This window comes from Schistocerca gregaria, chromosome 7 (genome assembly GCF_023897955.1).
Source record: "Schistocerca gregaria isolate iqSchGreg1 chromosome 7, iqSchGreg1.2, whole genome shotgun sequence".
Lineage (NCBI taxonomy): Eukaryota > Metazoa > Arthropoda > Insecta > Orthoptera > Acrididae > Schistocerca > Schistocerca gregaria.
This window is the reverse complement of record NC_064926.1, coordinates 461011555-461031743: the sequence shown is the minus strand read 5'-3', so window position 1 is coordinate 461031743 and position 20189 is coordinate 461011555. Positions and strand designations below refer to the sequence as shown.

Genomic DNA, 20189 nt, shown 5'->3' with positions numbered 1-20189 from the left:
TCACCTTATTCACCTGAAATTGCGTCCTCAGATTTTCACCTTTTGTGGTCTCTATCGAAAAATCTTCAAGGAACTTCCTTTCCGGGTGAAACTGCTCTCCGAACATGGCTCTAGGGGCTCTTCCTCCCAACAGCATGTGATTTCTGCAGTCGCGGAATCGAAAAGTTACCCCAGCTTTGGCAGGCTGTTGTAAACAGTAAAGGAGATATATTATTGATGACCAAAACCTCAGTTATGTGTATCTGTTGGGTATATTAAACTTATAGAAAAGTGCTTCGAACTCATGCATCAACACAATAATTACAGGAACTTTTCTTAAAGTTTTTACGAATACTTCTCCTGTAGGAATATGTGAGAATTTTCACTCGCTTTGCGTGTAAATAAAAGCGCTTCTACCAAAATGCACCCCTCGGACGCGTGGTGTAATGTGTCTGGACGTGGCATTCGTCCGCAGTTGTCAGGACGAGGACTCGATTGGAGATAGGCGGGCTTTTATCACGGCGTGTCCGGCGCCCGGCGGGGTCCTCGACCGGCGGGCGGGCGTGGTAAGGCGATCTGGCGGGCTTTTTGTGGGCGGCTGTATCGGCCGGCGGCCACAATGGGCGGCGTTGTACAGCGCAGCGCCTCCCTCTTCTTGTAGCGCGGCCGTAGCGGCTGAATGCGGCAAGGCGAGGCGCGGCCCAGCCAGCGCTTCTTTCTCTCGTCCCTCGGCGCGGCAGCGAACAAGCGGCGCTATTCTTCGGCGCGCCGTGACGGATGCCGGCCGCCGGACGCCCCGCCGCCTGCGCTGCGTCTGTCGATCGCGCCCCGCGAATCTGCCCGGATCCATTTCCTCCGCCTGCGCACTGTTCTCCGCGCTGCATTCCTGTCCGGCCAGGGCGCCTCTTTTTATCCCGACAAGCAGCCAGTCTGCTCTTCACTCACGCTACAGGAGCTCTTCCTACCGTATCTGCTAGCTGGACACTTGTTCGGTAGCTTACATACAGCATTATCACGCCCATCATACAAACACTCCGAACATTGCTCCTGAAATGTGCTTATATTTATAAGCACACCGGACAAAAAGTTAGTCATCCTTAACGAATGTTACTGAGAAATAACTCGTTCGCGGTTTATATAGCTACCACTAGTCGCTCTCTTGTCGTCGCGTCCCCCCCCCCCCCCCCCCCCCCAGATTCCTTAAGGAATCGAAGGCCCATGTATAAAACAGCTTCAAACGACTATTTACTTTACAAATAAGTTAATATTGTAAACTTTTGACGTTGAGCATGCGTAAAGCTTGTTGGATATCGCTAAGTATTCTCAATAATCTGCGTGTCTGCTTCAATACACACAGAGGGTAATTCTTATTAACATTTAAAAATACGCGAAGCGACTTAGATGACGCTGAGACATGTAATTTAATGTAAGACAAATGGGGCCCCAAACATTGGGGAATACCCAAAACGTGGATGACAAATGTTGAACATGTGACGTTACCCGATGATGCACCTCGCCGCAGGTGTAGCGATTGGACCTGTCGACCTTGTCATCACCTAAGGGGGGGGGGGGGGGGGGAGCACTGTTACACATCAGACCGGTAGGCTGTTTTCGAATACCTTTTGTAAATATGATCTGTTGTAAAATATAGAAGTTACAAAATTGTTTTCCCCGCTGTCACCATGAAAAAGCTGTTCTTATTTTGTATTTCTTTCCTTTTATTCCTTCTTTCTTTCATTACAGACTTTGTTTACTAAATAAAACGAAGGTCGTTTACCGGTAGCGATGCAATTTGGAAGCTATACTTATTTACTTGTGGCGCAGTACGGTACGTTTTTGGTGTACTGTACTCTGACATTAACCAGCAGGGACCGCGAGACCTGTGAATGAAATGAAGGATCTTACCTCAGTGTGAATACATAACTGTCAAACGCAATGACCCCCACGCTCTAAAGTCGCGCACGTGGGTCCGGAGCCACACCGCCGTGAATACTTGTCTTGGGTTGGGATGATTAAATGCGAGAGATAGGCTCCACTTCCTATCTTCCCGCCAGCAGCAGGACCCTAGCATCTAGCTGCACAGCGTCCAGAAAATAATGTGGTAGTAACACTTGCATCTGATGATTGGCTGCAGTTGCTCGAAGACTAGTTGGAGGCGCAATAAATCGTAATAAATTCTAAAAGCGACTCCTTGCATATTGTACCTACATAACTGCCACATTAAATCAAAGTTGTACTTAGTCATTCACAATGGATATAATGGACTCAGTTGGCGGTACGAAGAGTCCGAGTGGCCAATCAAGTGCAAAGATATATCCAGACTGAACCTCGTAGGACACTAGAGGAGAGGGTTGACGTACACATACTCCTACTGCTTAACCTTATGCTGCTAGTCCTGAAGCAAACCACTCCAGCATCTCATGGGAGGACGCTCGAGACATTCGTCGTGAGCTTACTTATACTAACTAATACCTGGATACCAACAAGTCCTGAGAGCGTGCAACGCTACCTCCAGCTTTGATAATGTCTTCATTTCGACGTGGAAGTGAGTCCACAAGTTTCCTTAAGTATACTACATCCAACTGAAGTTATTTATTTATGACTAGATCCAGTAAAGTTACCAAATTGCGCGTATGTCGACTGGTAAGTGTATTTTATGTTCCAAACGGTTTCAGATACTGGCTGTGTGATTAAGACGGGGTGATTTAGCGGCCAGTCAAGGTACGATACTCCGAAAGTCCAAATCGATAACGTTTCGTTGAAATCTGCAGCAATTTGCGGAAGGGTTTGCACTTCCGTCACGTAGGACGATTCTCATAAGTCGTCCTTGGTGCCGTTCTTGCGGGATCTTTTTCCGGCCGCAGCGATGTCGGAGGTGTGATGTTTTACCGGATTCCTGATATTCACGGTACACTCGTGAAATGGTCGTACGGGAAAATCCGCACTTCATCGCTATCTCAGAGATGCTGTGTCTCATCGCTCGTGCGCCAACTAGAACACCACGTTCAGCTCACTTAAATCTTGATAACGTGGCATTGTAGCAGCAGTAACCGATCTAACAACTGCACCAGACACTTGTCTTATATCGGCGCTGCCGACCGCAGCGCCGTTTTCTGCCTGTTTATATATCTCTATGATTGAATCCGCATGTCTGTATCAGTTTATCTAGCGCTTCAGTATAAAACTGCAAATCTTTCAGCAAGCCAAACAAATGGACACTGGACGGTAGTTGACTGGAGGTTTGTCTTTTGGTCCGACGAGTCATATTTTGCCTCTTTCCAGTGAAACAAGTAGTCGAGTACTCCGATAGTTGCAGGGTTTAAGCCTCAGTTTACAGAGGGTGTAGTTCGGGCTGGAGATGGTTCTGTGACTTCTTTTTTTTTTAGGGGGGGGGGCAGGGGAAGGCTGGATGTATGATAGGTAAGTGTTTGTTCCCCAACTTCTAGATCTTTATGACAAGTATGGTATGAACTATCCCGTCTTTCAAGACGACATCTGTCGTGTCCGCGGAGTTGCACGCGTGCATTCCAGTTCTGACAAAGCGTCAGGCAGCCTATCGACGTGTACGGATATGGAGACAACCTCACGAGTACATGGACCCTGCATGTCAACAGGAGGCTCTGTAATGGTATGGGGCGTGTTCAGTTGGAGTGATATGGGACCTCTGATACGTCTAGATACAATTCTGACGGGTGACACTTACGTAAGCATCCTGCCTTATCACATGTCCATTGTGCATTATGACGGACATGGACAATTTCAGCACCATACACGTTCAAAATTGCTACAGAATGGCTCCAGGAACACTCTTCTGAGTTTAAACACTTCCGATGGCCACCGAACTCCGCAGACACGAACGTTATTGAACACACCTGGGATGTCTTGCAACGTGCTGTTCGAAAGAGATGTCCACCCCTCGTGCTCTTACCGATTTATGGACAGCCCTGCAGGAATCATGGTTTCAGTTCCCTCCGGCACTACTTCAGACATTAGTCGAATCCATGGCACGTCGTGTTGCGGCACTTCTGCGTGCTCGCGGGGGCCCTACACAATATTAGGCAGGTGTACCAGTTTCTTTCGTTCTTCAGTGTATGTGCCGCTGTGAACAGTGGCCCTTTCAAATGTCTATAGCAAGCAATTCCATTCACAATGTTTGTTCGGAAACTTATTGAAATGGACATGAATTCACTGACGGCAGCAATCTGAGCTGCTTTAGAAACTGATTATCACTGACGAGGTGTGACATTGCCTCCAGGCCCTGTCGGCTATGACGGTTTTACGTCTACTATTATTGCGAAATGTTACATGGCTGCGGGTTGTACAGCATTCCTTGCAGACACGATGGATAGTCTGCACTGATACACCAACAAGTAGGGCAACAAATCCATTCTGTGGTCCTCGGTACGCCCAAACACAACAAATCCTCAGAAACAAGTTATTGAGTATTTTATTTATGTAAAAATCGAGGCCGTGAAGCCGGCCGAAGTGGCCGAGCGGTTCTAGGCGTTACATTCTGGAACCGCGCGACCGCTACGGTCGCAGGTTCGAATCCTGCGTCGGGCATGGATGTGTGTGATGTCCTTAGGTTAGCTAGGTTTAAGTAGTTCTAAATTCTAGGGGACTGATGACCTCAGAAGTTAAGTCCCATAGTGCTCAGAGCCATTTGAACCATTTTTGAAGCCGTGAACTGTGTTGAATCTATCCTTAATGTATGTAAAACCGCAACTATAGGATTCCAGAAAAATACACTGAAAACGGCTTTCACATTAAAGTGAAACTCGTCTAGAAAATTGAATAATAATTCAGGAACTTTCCGATGTGTTGGGAAACGTTGCCAGTAGAACGTACGGACTATTGGAAGACAAGAATTTCTCTTCTTCTTTTTTCTCGAACGGTTGATGTTGCCTCCTTTGAGTTTCTGCACGACTAACTTCATGTGTGTTATTGATGATGGACCACAATGTGTTTCGTTTACATACGATTTAGTTTTTGTTCTTCTGACTTGTTTGTGAACTGCAGTATAATACTGACAAGGCCGTTAACACTGGTCTCGTGAAAAATAATACAGAAGTTTTTGATTCCTTTCACCAATATTCATTATGACCCACATAAATAAATCAGCCTTTGTAATTACTGCAGAAAATGCCCACACCAGAAAATCTAACTTTATTTTTCTTTTCATTACCGACCGTCGCCGTTAAGTGTCAGCATATGACTACCATACAGAGAAAGTGGGTTCAAGTCTCGCACTGCTAGGGGATTCTTCAGTAGCTTGAGGACTGGAATGGGCTCACCGTTTCGAGGAAGAAAAAAAAATCAGTTAGCCCGTATTTGCGCAGACAGTTCTAATACTGAGCATCTGTAACATGAATTAAGAAATTCATGCAGTTGTTCCATCCACTTATATGTGCCTGTTTTCTGCATGTACTTATGAAGTATCATGTATTTATAGTAGTCTTCGAATAGACCGGTTGGTACTTTGGTCATGAAGGGTGTAACAAAAGAATTTACCATTCTTGCCACATACTGGGTAGCATTCAGCTTCCCTTCAGTACTTATTAAATCACTCGTGTTTTCACATTAAACAGCGCCCCACAACGTGGCGGAGGAAGTGCAGTTCGACAGCTGAGGCCTATCAGAAACACAAATCTCACGTAACTTACAAGTTACAGCTAGCAAGTGTGAAACGATAGTTTTAACAGGTTATTATAGTTCGAGCTATAATTCGACAAATATAGGCATTCGCAGTCAGCTGTTTCTCACTAGCGCGCTGAAAAGAAATCCACATAATAAAGGATAAACCAAAGTGAAAGTAATGGACCACGCACAGCCAAAAGTAAATCTTGCAGAACCAAAAAGGTGTAAAAAATGTAGCAGGACAACGCCGCTTACAACGATATTCAAAATGTAAACAGGGGTCATGTGGAAATTACGTTTTACTCTAGTGGAATCTGTTCGTCGGTGTTTCCTAAAAATAAGATTTTCTTCTCCATATTCGACGTCTTTGGAAGAGTAGTGAGGCCTTGGGCACTACTTGCAGCTGCTTTTCTCATCCCCCCTCCATTTTATTGTTCGATTGGATAGCAAATTCTACAATCCTCACAAACACAGTTTTCAACGACATTTTTCCTTCCTCATTTGTCTCTTCCGATATAAATTTAACTGCACGGCATATAACCACACGTGCCCGATTGTGAAGATCTTTCCATGCGTCTACCGTGCGTAAGGACTGCGGTGCCATGCCGTGTTGCGAAGAGACTGCCACGAGAACATAGGTTGGCAGGCGACAGGCAAGTGAAGCGGTGACCCCTTTGGAACGACAGGGTGGATTTGCCCAGCACTCACACAGAAAAATTCCTTTCTTCGCATGTGCCAGCTTACTTTGCATCAGATCTACTGGAATGAGAAATAGCGGCCACAGTGTCGAGAGTTGATAACACATGGGAAATCGGTGCCCAGAAGCAATGTCCTTCCACACCACACCCAAACGTCGTTGTAGAGTAGAAGTTGATATAGCGACCAGCCAGCAACAGTTGGTCCTCCGGACATGATGGTAAATTTACTCCTCTTTTATAAATGCTAGAGAAGCTGAAGTTTACTCTGCTAGCGTCTGATATACGAGCATCGAGTTGTGTGACACTCGAATTTTATCGCTGTACGTGGTGTTATGTAGAACAGGCGGTGGCCGGCCTTACCTTGTGCTGCTCCTCTTGTTGTTGCTGTTGTTGTTGTTGCTGCTGCTGCTGGTGCTGGTGGTGCTGCTGGGAGAGCAGCTGCTGGCGCACCATCTGCAGCTGCATGATCATCTCGGAGAGGCGGCGCTCCTTCTCGAGAAACGTCTCGCCGGCCAGCGCCTGCGTCAGCGCCGCCGCGCCCTCCAGCACCCCCACTGGCAGACAGCCGCCCCCGCCGCCGCTGCAGTCGCCCGACAGCTCGTTGCTGCAACGACACACATGCACTGCTGTCACTCGTCTCTGTACGTCTGGAGCCAACACAGTAGTTACCTGTATCACTAAACGGCCAACCCGGTTCATGCTTCTTGGTATAAGCGGTAGTCAAATGAAAACGAAACAGATGGAAAAGTAGTAAGTAAACTGTTTATTATTTCAAAATGTGGTAGACATGTTGCCAAGGCTGCTTCGACTACGCAGCGGAAATTTCGCTGGAAAGCCCTTTCTCATCCTCCATACAGTCCCGATCTTTCCCCATGAAAAATATCCGTGGTCTCGAATTTGCCGTTGCACGCCTGGTGCCATCATGGTTCCACAGAAATCTGCAAACATTTTTCCATGAGAGCATTGACCGCCTTGTCTCTCAGCGCGATTAATAGTTATGGCGATTACTTTTGAAATAATAAGCAGTTTACTTACTTTTTTCCATTTGTCTCGTTTTTCATTTCACTGTCCCTTATACAATCCCAGTTGCATGTTGCCTGTGTAAAGGCTTCCAGGACCAACAAAAATGTCATTTTCTGTTTTTCATATACAGTATAATTATTGCCCGAGTTTCAAAACTTTAAATGCTGTCATAATCTCATGTAAAATTTTTAACACAGAAAGATAGGTATTATGGTTAGAAATTGTTCATGTGTCGTGAGGCAGTGTAACCCACGACGCGCAAATTACCCAGACTATGTTCATCCAGTGTATGAGAAAGCGATTACTTTGCGACTTGCAAAAACTTTACACATAATTTCAAACCTTTTTTAAACTTTTTATCGCTTACACACTTTATGTCAAATATTGAAAACATTAACTCTTCTGTAAAGTTACCAGACGCTCGAAACTGTTTTCTGCACGGAAGTTCGATTCTTGAGAAAATCGAGGGTAGGAGGTTTACAAGTAAGACCCTAACCCACACTGACAGAAATGGAAAATGCTAAAAATATGAACGCTTTGACCAAACAGTTTTACAACATATTTTGGATATGTTAATTAAAATTTCATTCGTGTGAGAGCTTATTTGCGGTATTTTCAGTACAGAAAAAACACACTGCTACAAATGAAAAATGATGTGAGTACCTAATATCTGCTGGAACATTTTAGTATGCACACAGAATATGCACGCGCAGATCATCGCTTTCTTTCGGACTTTGAGGTAGGTCGAGACATTGACGTTAGGAACATGCAAACATCATACCTACATATCGCACGGGCAGATGACAGTAGTGCAATGATTGCAGATCGAGGGGTTACGGTATGGCCTTAGGACAATAGTGTGACAAGAAGAGTAGGTACAGGTCATTATAGGAACACTAAAGCATAAGATCGTTGGATTGTTGGACTGGCGGACGGATGACAATGCCCGAAATCCAGACAGAGGTTGCAGGCAAAGTACCTCTACGATCCGTCAGGAATAGGTTACTGGGAGCTTGATAGAAATCTCGAGTGCGCCTTTTACCGCTGACACCGCGCCACAACAGACTTGCATGGTGCAATGCCAGAGGCAACTGGGACACTGGGTGACATTCTATGATAATCAGCGATGAGACTCGCTTCTGTATGGAGCTGTCAGATCGCCGCCAGCGTGTGCGTAGACAACCTGCTGAAATGTCATGGGATCAGCGATTCTCAAGACTCGTACCTCTCCGGCTTCAGGAATCATGGTGTGGGGAGCTATTTAATATGACAACACGATTGATTTAGTAATTACTGAAGGGAAGCTGAATGCTAGCTAGAATGCGGCAAGAATGGTAAATTCCTTTGTCACACTCTTCACGACCAAGGTACCGAACGGTATATTCGAAGTTATTATAAATACACGATAGTTCAGAAGTACATACAGAAAACAGACCCATATTAGTGTACAAAGCATCTGTAAATTTCTTAACTAATGTTTCAGGTGCTGAATATAGGCACCGTTTGTGACGCAGCAACTGTCAATGCGTGTGCCGAATTTATTGAAGTTACTGACACGAATCGCCCAGCAAGGCGCGATAAGCAGCCCAAATGGCTCTGCGCACTATGGGACTTTAACATCTGAGGTCATCAGTCCCCTAGAACTTAGAACTACTTAAGCCTAACTAACCTAAGGACATCACATACATCCATGCCCGAGGCAGGATTCGAACCTGCGACCGTAGTGGTCGCGCGGTTCCAGACTGTAGCGCCAAGAACCGCTCGGCCACTTTGGTGGGCAAACGCATAGGTATTTGTGAATAAACCTGTACTACTATTTCAAGCATCTGGATTGCTGTACCGTCATCGTTTCGTCAAAACAGATATAGATGCTGTTAAATCGCCCAGGAAATTGTTTCCATGAAGCCAATTAAAAATTTTCTTTTATCCTCTTCTGCTTTTGATGATTTCGCGGTGTACTGTGGGATTACTTACATCGATTTCCATTCCGTATACAGACTGTTATGTGCGGAAGAGAGGCAGGTGTGACTACAGTTTCATTACGTCTATTCAGTGGCGCATTTTTTCTTGACCAATGTTCCTTTTCTACGCCAGTATGTCAATTACCAATAATATAATCGAAAGTAATAAGTTTATTGAGGAAAATGTGGTTATCCAAATATAACTTTTCAGTAAATTTAGTCAAAATGAAACTGCACGGGATACGCGTATGTAAGCAATTAAAAAGACAAATATTAAGTTCATGTGGTAGCAAGAAACAAGCTCAGTTGAAAGCATTAATTACAATACTGTTGCTGTCTCTAGAAAGGCAGGGAAAATGCAATGCAAAATAAGCTATATTCGAATCAACGACTCTGGATTAATCTTTTCAAAAAGCGGGAAACGTTTAAAGTATTTGATAAAAGAAAGACATAAATTACAATTACGTCAACAAGGAACTGAAAGATAACACAAAACAATACAGTGGTACACTAAGAATGACTGAACTGAACCACTAAATTACAAAGAAGAAAAAGTCGTTGGTGGAAAGAATTGCCTGAACACTTGATGGTGTAAACACAGTGTCTAGATTTATTAAGAAGAATAAGAAGGTGAAAATGGGGGCTAGGTGGGTGGTAAAAATTTCCAAGTTAATTATTGTCATAAAGGTCAGGCAAGCAAGATAACGAACGAGGAGATGGTGCTTGGATCTCACAACAGAAAATTCCTAGTTCACATTCGTGTGACATTTGCCACAAGGAAATAATGAGAAAGTTATAGGATTAATTCATAATATACCTTCATTGCGTGAGCGTAATACCAAGTTTTGTGAAAATTAAAAGCATGGCTCGACCGGAGCTGCAAACTTTTTATCAAAATTAAAAATTTATTGGGATTCTCCATTTCGGCTTTTAAGCTCTCGTCAGCAACAAATCTACTCTGCCAAGATTTTTTCTTAAAACTTGAAGTGTGTATGCGCCAACGGACAATTTAGCACAAGTACACTAGGGGGGAAGTCCGTCAGGAGGACTTTTTACATCGACAGTCCAAAAAAACTGTCAGTCATATAACAATGTTGACATGTAGCTTGATCTTAATACGTAAGTTTGTTCATAATGGACGCCATGAAGTTGTAGACTGTCAGTACACAAAATGCCTTCCAATACAAGTGTTCGCTAATGTACATTACGTATAGGTATGCTAAACTAGAAAAGTGGTCAGTGCAGAAATTTATTGAGGCATATGTAAGCTAGTGTCACTTGCCACAGGCTTAAAAACCAAGACAGGGCCGAAATGAATGGCAATGAACTGTAATTTTGGGAAAAAGAGCTTGCAGTATCGGTGGAATAACCGTTTTAAATTGAACGAATTCTTATTGGTTGTGTAATCCAGCGTAAAGAAAATCATGATATTAAGACCTAAAGTAGATTTTGAAACATCAGTAATGAGCTGTTTAAAAATGGTGAAGTACCAGTTGTTATTAATCAAGTTATATTGAATTATTTCTCAAATTCATTCGGAATGCCAACGTGTTAGACACTATAATCGTCCGAGGCATACAAAAGAAGCTTATATTACTTGAAACTTGTCACTTTACTGACGAACACATCAAAGGAAGTACTCAGCATTAGCATAATGTGAACGAGATGCGAACACATCCGCAATGCTACGTTGTCCCGTGACCATAAAACCGGCTACACAGTGCAAAATACGGGGGTGGCGACAGAAGTGAAAGCTGATGCGCCTTACCTGGGATGAAACCGCGTGAGGACGACGAAATCAGAGAGACAGTAGGCCGGTGCAGCTGCGGGCATTCCTACGACGCGGCCGACAGATGTGTCTGGCGCGTCGGGCCCGAGTAAGTGGAGGGACACGACACAATGATCCGCCGCACAATGGGTCAGCACAATGGCGTGACGTCAGGTCATCGCGGCCTCACAAAGAGATTCCGGGCGAGATGCGCGGCCTTGGGGGACACGGGACAAGCGCGGGCGGGGGCGGATTACCGGGGGCACAGTGCGCGCCTGCCCCTCAGCTGCCTACAGCCGAGCCGCCGCTGCGTCGCAACACCCCGCACTCCCCTTGTTGTCGTTCAGTGCTAGACAAGTAAGGCACACGATGAACGTAACACGTTGCCGTTTGTCAGAGATGCTACACCACACAGAACGCACACAAATGTCGTTGTGTTCTTCAGTCCGACGGCTGTCTTAATGCAGCTCTGCACGGTATTCTGCAGTAGTTTCATGTCTATTTAGCTAATGAACCTGACACGCAACTGAAGTATTTCTTGATGTCTCAGGATGTTTCATATCAACCTATCCCTTATTTTAATAAAGTTAGGCATACAGCACTGTTTTATCCGATTCCAGAATATACTTCCTAGCAGTCAAATTTGTGGTGAACATATCTTTTTTCCTCTTTCATAACAACTTTCCTTGCTGTTACCAATCTGTATTTCATATTCGCTCTACTTCTGCCATGTCAATTTTTTGGTGCCAGTACGAACAGCTCGGCTGCTACTTTTAGTAACTCATTCCCTAGTCTAATTCTCTCAGTATTATCTGATTTAATTTCTTCTATTGGTCTTACAATTCCTTTACCAGCATTAAGGAAATTGTAATTTTATCGACAAATCTGAATTTTAATTCCCATTGCAGATCGCACTTTGGTTTCCTTTACTAACTGTTCAGTCTACGTACAGAATAACAAAGGGGATACGCTACAACCCTATCACATTCCCTTCCCAATTACTGCCTTCTTTTCACGTCATTCGACTCTTGTAAAGGCAGTCTGGTTTCTGTAGTAGCTGTAGGCAACCATCCGCTCCAGGATTTTATCCCCAATAGATTCAGAATTTCAGAGTGTGTCAGGAAACATTTAAAATATTGAAACTGAGTTATGAAATAGATGTAATTAGTTATAGAGCATGATAGAGCTTATTTGTGTTGGGTAACGACCGGTGATCAACCACGTTAGACGACTGTGTGAATAGAAGTGTACGAGCATGAGAGGTCGGTGCTTGGAAGATCGATGAGCGCAACCAGCGCTGGTGCCATGTGACCATCGTTTCAGAATTCAACAGATTAAGAGTAGTTAATGACGAGAGGAAAACAGGTAAAGAAATAACACTTGGTAAGTTCCGTCTTCTACTCCCATAATGTGAAAACGTTGTAAACATTCTAAACATTGGAAAGTAAAAACTGGTCTCTTGTACTCTTCTGGTGGTGGGGAACCCCAAGCTGCCTTCCATTACTCATGCACATGTCCATTTGCCAAGGAGACATTTGTTACAGAAACTGGAAGATCGGTGTTTTACGACCAGTCGACTTAAAGCAGACAGCGCGGGGCGTTTGCGGACCAGATCTTAGCCTACTGCTGATATACGACGCTGCCTCTTGCTGGCACACTCTACAGCAGCTGTCTGCTGGTACTGCACACCTCCCTCCTCAAGTACTTCGTTTCCACTGGTTGCTCTTAAAGTCAGCTTTCCTCCACAGACCAGCACCCTCGTGTAAACGGACCTTATCATGCACAATGCACCAAGGCGGAAGTAACGTACATGTGGGTACGAAAAGGCAGTAAAATAATACCAGCAGCTCGTCAGTAAAGCCTACAGTATAAAAAAGAGGTAAACGTAATTGTGGCTAATTTCATGCTCGGGCGCTTTCTAAGTTAAGAGATACTTCTTGAGACACGGAGTTTACTATCTTTGGATTATGCTTTAGGCGAGACAAGAGACTAGTGACTATTTATAAAGCTTCTGGAAACTGACTGGCTGGGGAATAGGCCAGCAGTCAGTAGTTTGGTGCAAGGAAGTCTTGGGCTTTTTGCTATTTTAACCTCTAGAAAAAGACAATAGGCAGTAATTTTGTTTTGTGTAGACTTGTGAACTTCTGGCTGTAGCGTTCGTCTTGGTGGGCCATTGACTGGAAGTCAAGACTCCCGACTAAGATGACGCCAAAACAAGTAAATAACTATGAAATTACAGTTAAATTAATACCATTAGCTGCCGACGGGCGTTGATATACATCAACGGGGACTGTTGAAAATGTGTGACCTGACCGGGACTCGAAACCGGGATCTCCTACTTACATGGCAGACGCTCTATCCATCAGAGCCACCGAGGGCACAGAGGACAGAGCGACTGCAGAGATTTTTATCCCTCGCACGCTCCCCGTGAGACCCACATTCTCAACTTATAGTCCACACACTACATTCGTAGTGCCCCTGCCATTGTACCCATTACTCGTGGTAGACAGTCCACCAGGTCCCGTAAGAGTTCAGGCAAATCGTGTGCATCCGCACTGAAGGAGGTCATTAGCCGGTTAGCCTTAACTATATGAAGATGGCATCCATGGTTATTCACTCTGGTGTGTAGACTGTACGAATCTGGCGATATACCATCCGTCTTTCGGAAAAATAACTTCCACACAATTCCACAGACTGCAAGAGCTGACAATTGCGAGAATTACCGCACAATAAGCTTAACAGTTCATCCATCCAAGTTGCTGACAAGAATAATGTACAGAAGAATGGAAAACGAAATTGAGAATGTGTTAGATGACGTTCAGCGTGGCTTCAGAAAAAGGTAAAGGCGCCAGAGTGGCAATTCTAACGTCACGGTGAATAATGGTAGTAAGACAAAAGAAAAATCAATACATGGTCATAGGATTTGTCGACCTGGCAAAAGCGTTCGACAGTGTCAAATGGAACAAGAGGTTTGAAATCATGAGGAATATAGGGGTAAGATAAAGAAGAGACGAGTAATATATAACATGTACAAGAGCCCAGAGGGAATAATAAGAGTGGAAGAATAAGTACGAAGTGGTCGGGTAAAAAGGGTGCGAATCAGGGCTGTAGACTTCGCCTCTAGTATTCAGTCTATACATCGAAGAAGCAATTATGGATATTAAAGAAAGGTTCAAGAGTGGAATTAAAATTCAAGGTTAAAGTATATCAATGATAAGATTCGCTGATGACATAGCTATTCTCAATGGAAGTGAAGAATTACAAGATGTGTTGAATGGAATGAACAGTCTACTGAGTACATAATACGGATTGAGAGTAAATCGAAGGAACACGAAAGTAGTGAGAAGTAGCGGAAATGATAACAACGAGAAACATAACATTGGAATTGATGGTCAGGAAGTAAACGAAGTTAAGGAATTCTGCTACCTAGGCAGTAAAATAACCCGTGACAGGCGGAACAAGGAGGACATAAAAAGCGGACTGGCGCCCGGTTAAGAGGGCGTTCCTGCCGATATGTATCTGCTAGTATCAAATACAGGCCTCAATTTGAGGAATAAATTTCTGAGAATGTATGTTTGGAGCACAGTATTGTGTAACAGTGAAACATGGACTGTCGAAAATCGAAACAGAAGATAATCGAAGCACAGAAAAAATGTTGAAAATTAGGTGGACTGATAAGGTAAGGAATGATGAAGTTCTGCGGAGAGAAAAGGAATATATGGAAAACAGTGACAAGAAGAAGGGACGGAATGACAGAACATCTGTTAAGACATCAGGGAATAGCTTCCAAGGTACTAGAGGATAGCCGGCCGGTGTGGCCGTACGGTTCTAGGCTAGAGGATAGCCGGCCGGTGTGGCCGTACGGTTCTAGGCCCTTCAGTCTGGAACCGCGTGCCCGCTACGGTCGCAGGTTCGAATCCTGCCTCGGGCATGTATGTATGTGAAGTACTTAGGTAGGTCAGGTTTAAGTAGTTCTAAGTTCTAGGGGACTGATGACCACAGATGTTAAGTCCCATAGTGCACAGAGTCATTTGAACCATTTTTATAGAGGATAAAAACTGTAGACAGAGACTGTAATACATCCAGCAAATGAGTGAGAGCGTAGGTTGCAACTACTGCTCTGAGAAAAAGAGGTTGGCACAGGATAGCAATTCGTTGTGGATCACATCAAACCAGTCTTGATGACCCCCCCCCCCCCCCAAAAAAAAAGACTCAATATGAACTTTAATTTTTGAGATTTTTATTGTCTTCCCTATTTGCCCACGAGGTACCATAACGGAAGTAGTACTCCTTAACTCTTGGAACCCATGCTGTCTTTGATACGTGATATACAACAGCTCTCTTTCAGCGTCTGGCACAGAAATTTGATGAACGTTTCCGTGACGCTCTTGTGCTTACTAAAACGCGCCGCTCTTCTTGAATCTTCTAGCATATCGATTCGTCCTCGCAGCCAATCAGGGGTTCGCGTAGTCTCTCCTCATTTTGAAATTAATTCAAAGTATGCCTCCAATTTTGTAAACCAAGTCAGCATCCGACGAAGATTTGCATGAGAAAGTAATCGTTGCTCACTTGAATATAGCGTATGAAAGTGGAGATTTATGTCTTAGAATGATGCCACCTGCCCGCTACTGCACCAACTGTCGATCGTCTGCAGGTTTTCTTGTTCGTTGTAACCTCACTATAGATAATAGCATCGTTCGCTAACACCGTCACGGGCTTTGCGACGCTCCAGTTAGGCATATTTTTAGATTTGTTTGACTTACGTGTCATACTTTCGGCTACGTTTTCATCGTAAAGAAAATTAGTCACACCTGCCGCTAAGTTGCTATTTAGTGGTCTTCATTCCGACGACTGATTTGGTGCAGCGCTCCAAGCCAGTTTATCATGTGCAAGACTCATCATCTTTTATAACTACTGCAACCAACATCAATGTGAACCTGAAATTTTTAAATTTCAATGGATTTGCTCAATTGTCTTGCGACGAATATGACAGCTATAGTTAAAATTTGCACGTCCTTACTGAGTCAAATCTTGCGATACTCTACAATTTTATGCCCCCCCCCCCCCCCTCGGAAAACTCTCACACACTTCCCTCCATTAGAGCCAAAGAAAATAGCTAAAGATTATGTAGATAGATCGGATAACTGATGTAGAGCACTAAATGGAACTGGGGAGAAAAGAAAATTATGGCACAACTTCACTAAAAGATGTGATCGACTGATAGGACAGACCCTGAGGCATCAAAGGATCGTCAATTTGGTAGCGGAGGGATGCATGGTAAGTATGGGAGATCAAGGCTTGACTACAGTACAGTACGCAATTGGATGTAGGTCGCAATAGCTTTGGAGAAAAGTATAGGCTTGATAGGCTTGCGTGGAGAGCTGCATCAAATCAGTCTTCGGACTGAAGATCACATCGTTCATTGCTAGGAAAGTCCGAGAGGGGCTATATCTGTGTATAGGAAAGCAGTGTGGCGACGGTCCACCAAGACGCGGCGCTTCCGCCGGTCTGAGGTTATCAGGCAGCACGTTGTTTGACCGGGAAGCCACTATGGCTGCGCTACACGGCACTAGGGGACCGGCCGGGACCCAAACTCACAACGAGGTTTGGTCCCGGCGCTATGCAGGCGCCCTCCTTTGGGCGCAATCTGCGCTGTCGCGTCGCGGGACAGTGCGGCGTCGCCGGTGCGCGCGCCCGCGCCTGAATAATGCAGCCCCGGCCGGCGCGCACAAAGCTCGCCCATAGTGGTCGCCGTGAATTATTCACCTCCCAGGGGACGCGGCGTGGCGCGCGCGGCACACTCCGCCACCGCCACACTTGTTCCCCGCCTCTTGGCGACGCCGAGAGCATAGGTGCCGCCACAACTTCTACTGTTACCTCGCGACCTCTGCGGCGGACTCAGCAGACTCTGCAAAACAAGCAGCAACTGTGGAGATGCATCAGGCATTCAAGCAACGCGGTGCGTCTTGCCGTTCTTCCCATTTTCTGAGTTGCAAAGACTGGAGCCTCAAAAATATACGCATGACTAAAAAATTAACAAAATTAAAACCACACAAGTGCGAGTTAGACTGGCGTTCTGATTGTCCCGTACAAACTTTATTATGTATACAGATAGTTCATCTATAGATTCTGAAAAGTGGGTTTGCGAGCATCAAAATACGACGTCTATTCGGAAAGTAAGGTCCGATCGGTCGCGAAATGGAAACTACAGTGAAAATCCACTGTAGCTTTGCATAGATGCGTTGGGCAGTGCCTCCAGCATGCCTCTCGATCGCATCACGCCGCTCTTTTCAGTTCCGAGCGCACTGTGAGCACGTAAAGATGCCTGGAATATAGTGTCTGTCCGCAAGAATTAGTGCCATTGAAGGATTTCACCTGATTTCATGCAACCCACGCAATGTAACTGTCAATCATTTCCTTCTTCATGACAATTCTCGGCCGCACACTGCAGGGACAATGAGGACGCTCCTGCAGCTTTTTCGATGAGAAGTGTTTGATCACCCACTATACCGCCGGGACGTGGCTCCCTCTGATTTTCATTTGCTCATATGAGCCGCTGGCTATGAGGACAACATTTTGGCACGGACAACTAACTGTAGACCAGCGTAGAGAATTGGCAGAAAGCACAGGGGTCTTCCTAGTATGATGATGGTATTGGAAACTTGGTGCAGTGCAAAGTTTTCATTCGTAGTAGCGTCTATGTAGAGAAGTGGCTAAAAAGTACAGCTAAATGTTGCAAATAAAACATTTTCGATTTTCGCTGTGGTTTCCGTTTCGCGACCGATCGGGCCTTATTTCCGAATAGCCCTTATGTTTAATACAAATGCCAGTATCTTTTGATAGCATTGGCTTAGAAGCTTAAATTTATCTCGCCGCCAAGGGACAGTAGAGCTTAGTATATGACATAAATTTCAACTTCGTATCTTCGCCTGTTGCTGAGAAAAAAGGGTTTTAGGAAAGAAAAAAAATTGCAAAAAATACTTTTTATGTGGTATAATTACAAACTGTCAATTTCGGGTTTTTTCCTTTACTTGTACTGTGAAAATTTGCTTCTCGCTAAATTTCATCATTCTAGGCCAGCGGGAAGTACGCTATAGGTTTTGAGGAGTGAGTTTGCGAGTATCAAAATGTGTGAACATAAATGGACATAGCTTTTGGTCGCACTGACTTAGAAGTTTCACTTTTTTACAACAGCAAGGAACCGTAGATTTTAGTTTTTGACATACGTTTCAACTTGATACCTGCATCTATCCTTGCGAGAAAGGCTTCTTAACAGACGGACGGATAACAAAGAGAACCCGTAAGAGTTCCGTTTTTATCGACTGCGGTACGAAAATCTAAAAAAGAAAAAAATAACGTGGGAAGAGAACATGGGACCAAACATAATAAATGTCCATTAGTGTTTTCTCACAAAACCTGTTCGTATAGCGTAACGCGCAGTGCGCTAGCTTACGAGATCGAGGGATGTGCCAGACACTATTCAAATCTGCGCAGTGGGTTAACGATCATCGACTGATGTACTGGCCCTCCTCTGTGCGGTTTTTAGGCGGGTACACATGCTCTTTTAGGCCAAGGCTGAGCTGATCCCCATCTCCCGTCTCACAGAATACGATATGGAGACAGTTAAGGCATGATAGCACACAAAACATGGTTTGCTTCGTTAACAGACACATATGGCGTACCCGGCTCCTTTCGTGTACGTTACCTTGACGACCGTGGTGTCAGGAGGGGCAGACCACAGAGTTTGATGATAAAATAAAATTTGCCAGATCTTGAAATAAATCGGACCCCGTACGCCTCCGTATAAACGCAACGGAAAAGAAAGAAGAAGAACACTCTCTCACAGATCGGAATATGTGCCAGAGCGGGACTCAAACCTGGGACTTAAGCATCTTGTGGTCATGTGCCCCACCACCTGAGGTATCCAAGCGCAACTGTCTACGACCCGTCCTCACAGCTGTACTTACGCCACTACCTTTCTGCCTGGTTTCCAAACGTCACAGAAGTTCTCCGCCATGCTTAACGGGTCTAACACTTCTTGAGGAAAGGATAGGCTATTGCGGAGAAATAGCTTAACCACAGCTTAGGAAGATAGAAGAAGAGATACTGATCAAAATAAGGGTGTGAGGGCTTGGATAGGTCAGTCGGTAGAGCACTTGCCTGCGAAAAGCAGAAGTCCCAGATTCGAGTACTGCTCCGGAACACAGTTTTTATCTGTGAGGAAATATCAAACCAGAGCATAACCAGCTGCAGAGGGAAAATTCATTGTGGAAGAGATTTTTTCATCTGTGCACAATGGCAGATTTCCTCAGCTGTCTGAGAGTTGTGTCCTATGTTATCTATTGACGAATGTAGGTAACTTTAATGGTTGTTTGTACAGCGTAGTGTCGTTTTTGTGTTTTACGTAATGACTACTTTCTAACAGAAACAACCACGGAGCGTAACTTCCCCACCTCCTTACGGGCGGATCACTACCCATCAACACTCACTTATTCTCACTCATGAGACGACACTTCTGAGAGGTTTGGAATTCAACCATGCTTGTCATCACGCCATCACCTCTCCTCTCCTCACCAACCAAATACTAGCAAAAACAGGTACTCCACCATCAGGAGTGGTATCTGCTACCTTCAAGTCGAGCTCCACAGCATAGACGTACGTTACCGACTACGGCTACGTAACAGTACTAGCTGTTCAGCAGTCACGCACCTGCTGCTTCGAATAGGCGCCTAACTGAAAGATAACGAAAAGCTATGGTTTAGAAATGACAGCTATAAATCTCCAAAAGCTGCTATATCAGTAATTATTTATTTCAGTCACAGATCATCATCGACATAGTATTTTAAAAATGGAAAGGAGGGCAGCTTGTTGACATCAAACTTGCGAAACGTATTCCTGGCTGTTTCAAACAGCTTATCTCGAAAGCAATTGATAACAGAACACAGCGTCATTTTTTTATTCAGAGTGGTCCATACTGTAATGTCTCAACACATATCTGTTCCTCCTGAAACACACTGTATACGGAGGAGGAAGTAGAGTAGTTTCAGAGCCTATCTGAACCACTGATTTTTTAAATTTACCTGACAAAGCTATGTGCAAGAAACATTGTTTGTCTTGTAACGT

At 44.6% G+C, this 20189-nt stretch overlaps 1 protein-coding gene across 3 annotated transcripts in view; it reads right to left on the bottom strand.

Annotated features, from left to right (window-relative positions):
* The window catches only part of LOC126281465 (transcription factor SOX-5-like), an 821264-nt gene that overhangs the window by 197731 nt on the left and 603344 nt on the right, over positions 1-20189 (bottom strand). For all 3 annotated transcript variants that reach the window (XM_049980457.1, XM_049980458.1, XM_049980459.1), the window contains one exon: positions 6675-6918. In XM_049980457.1, coding sequence (XP_049836414.1) covers positions 6675-6918 — 244 coding nt within the window. The remainder of the gene's footprint in view (positions 1-6674; positions 6919-20189) is intronic.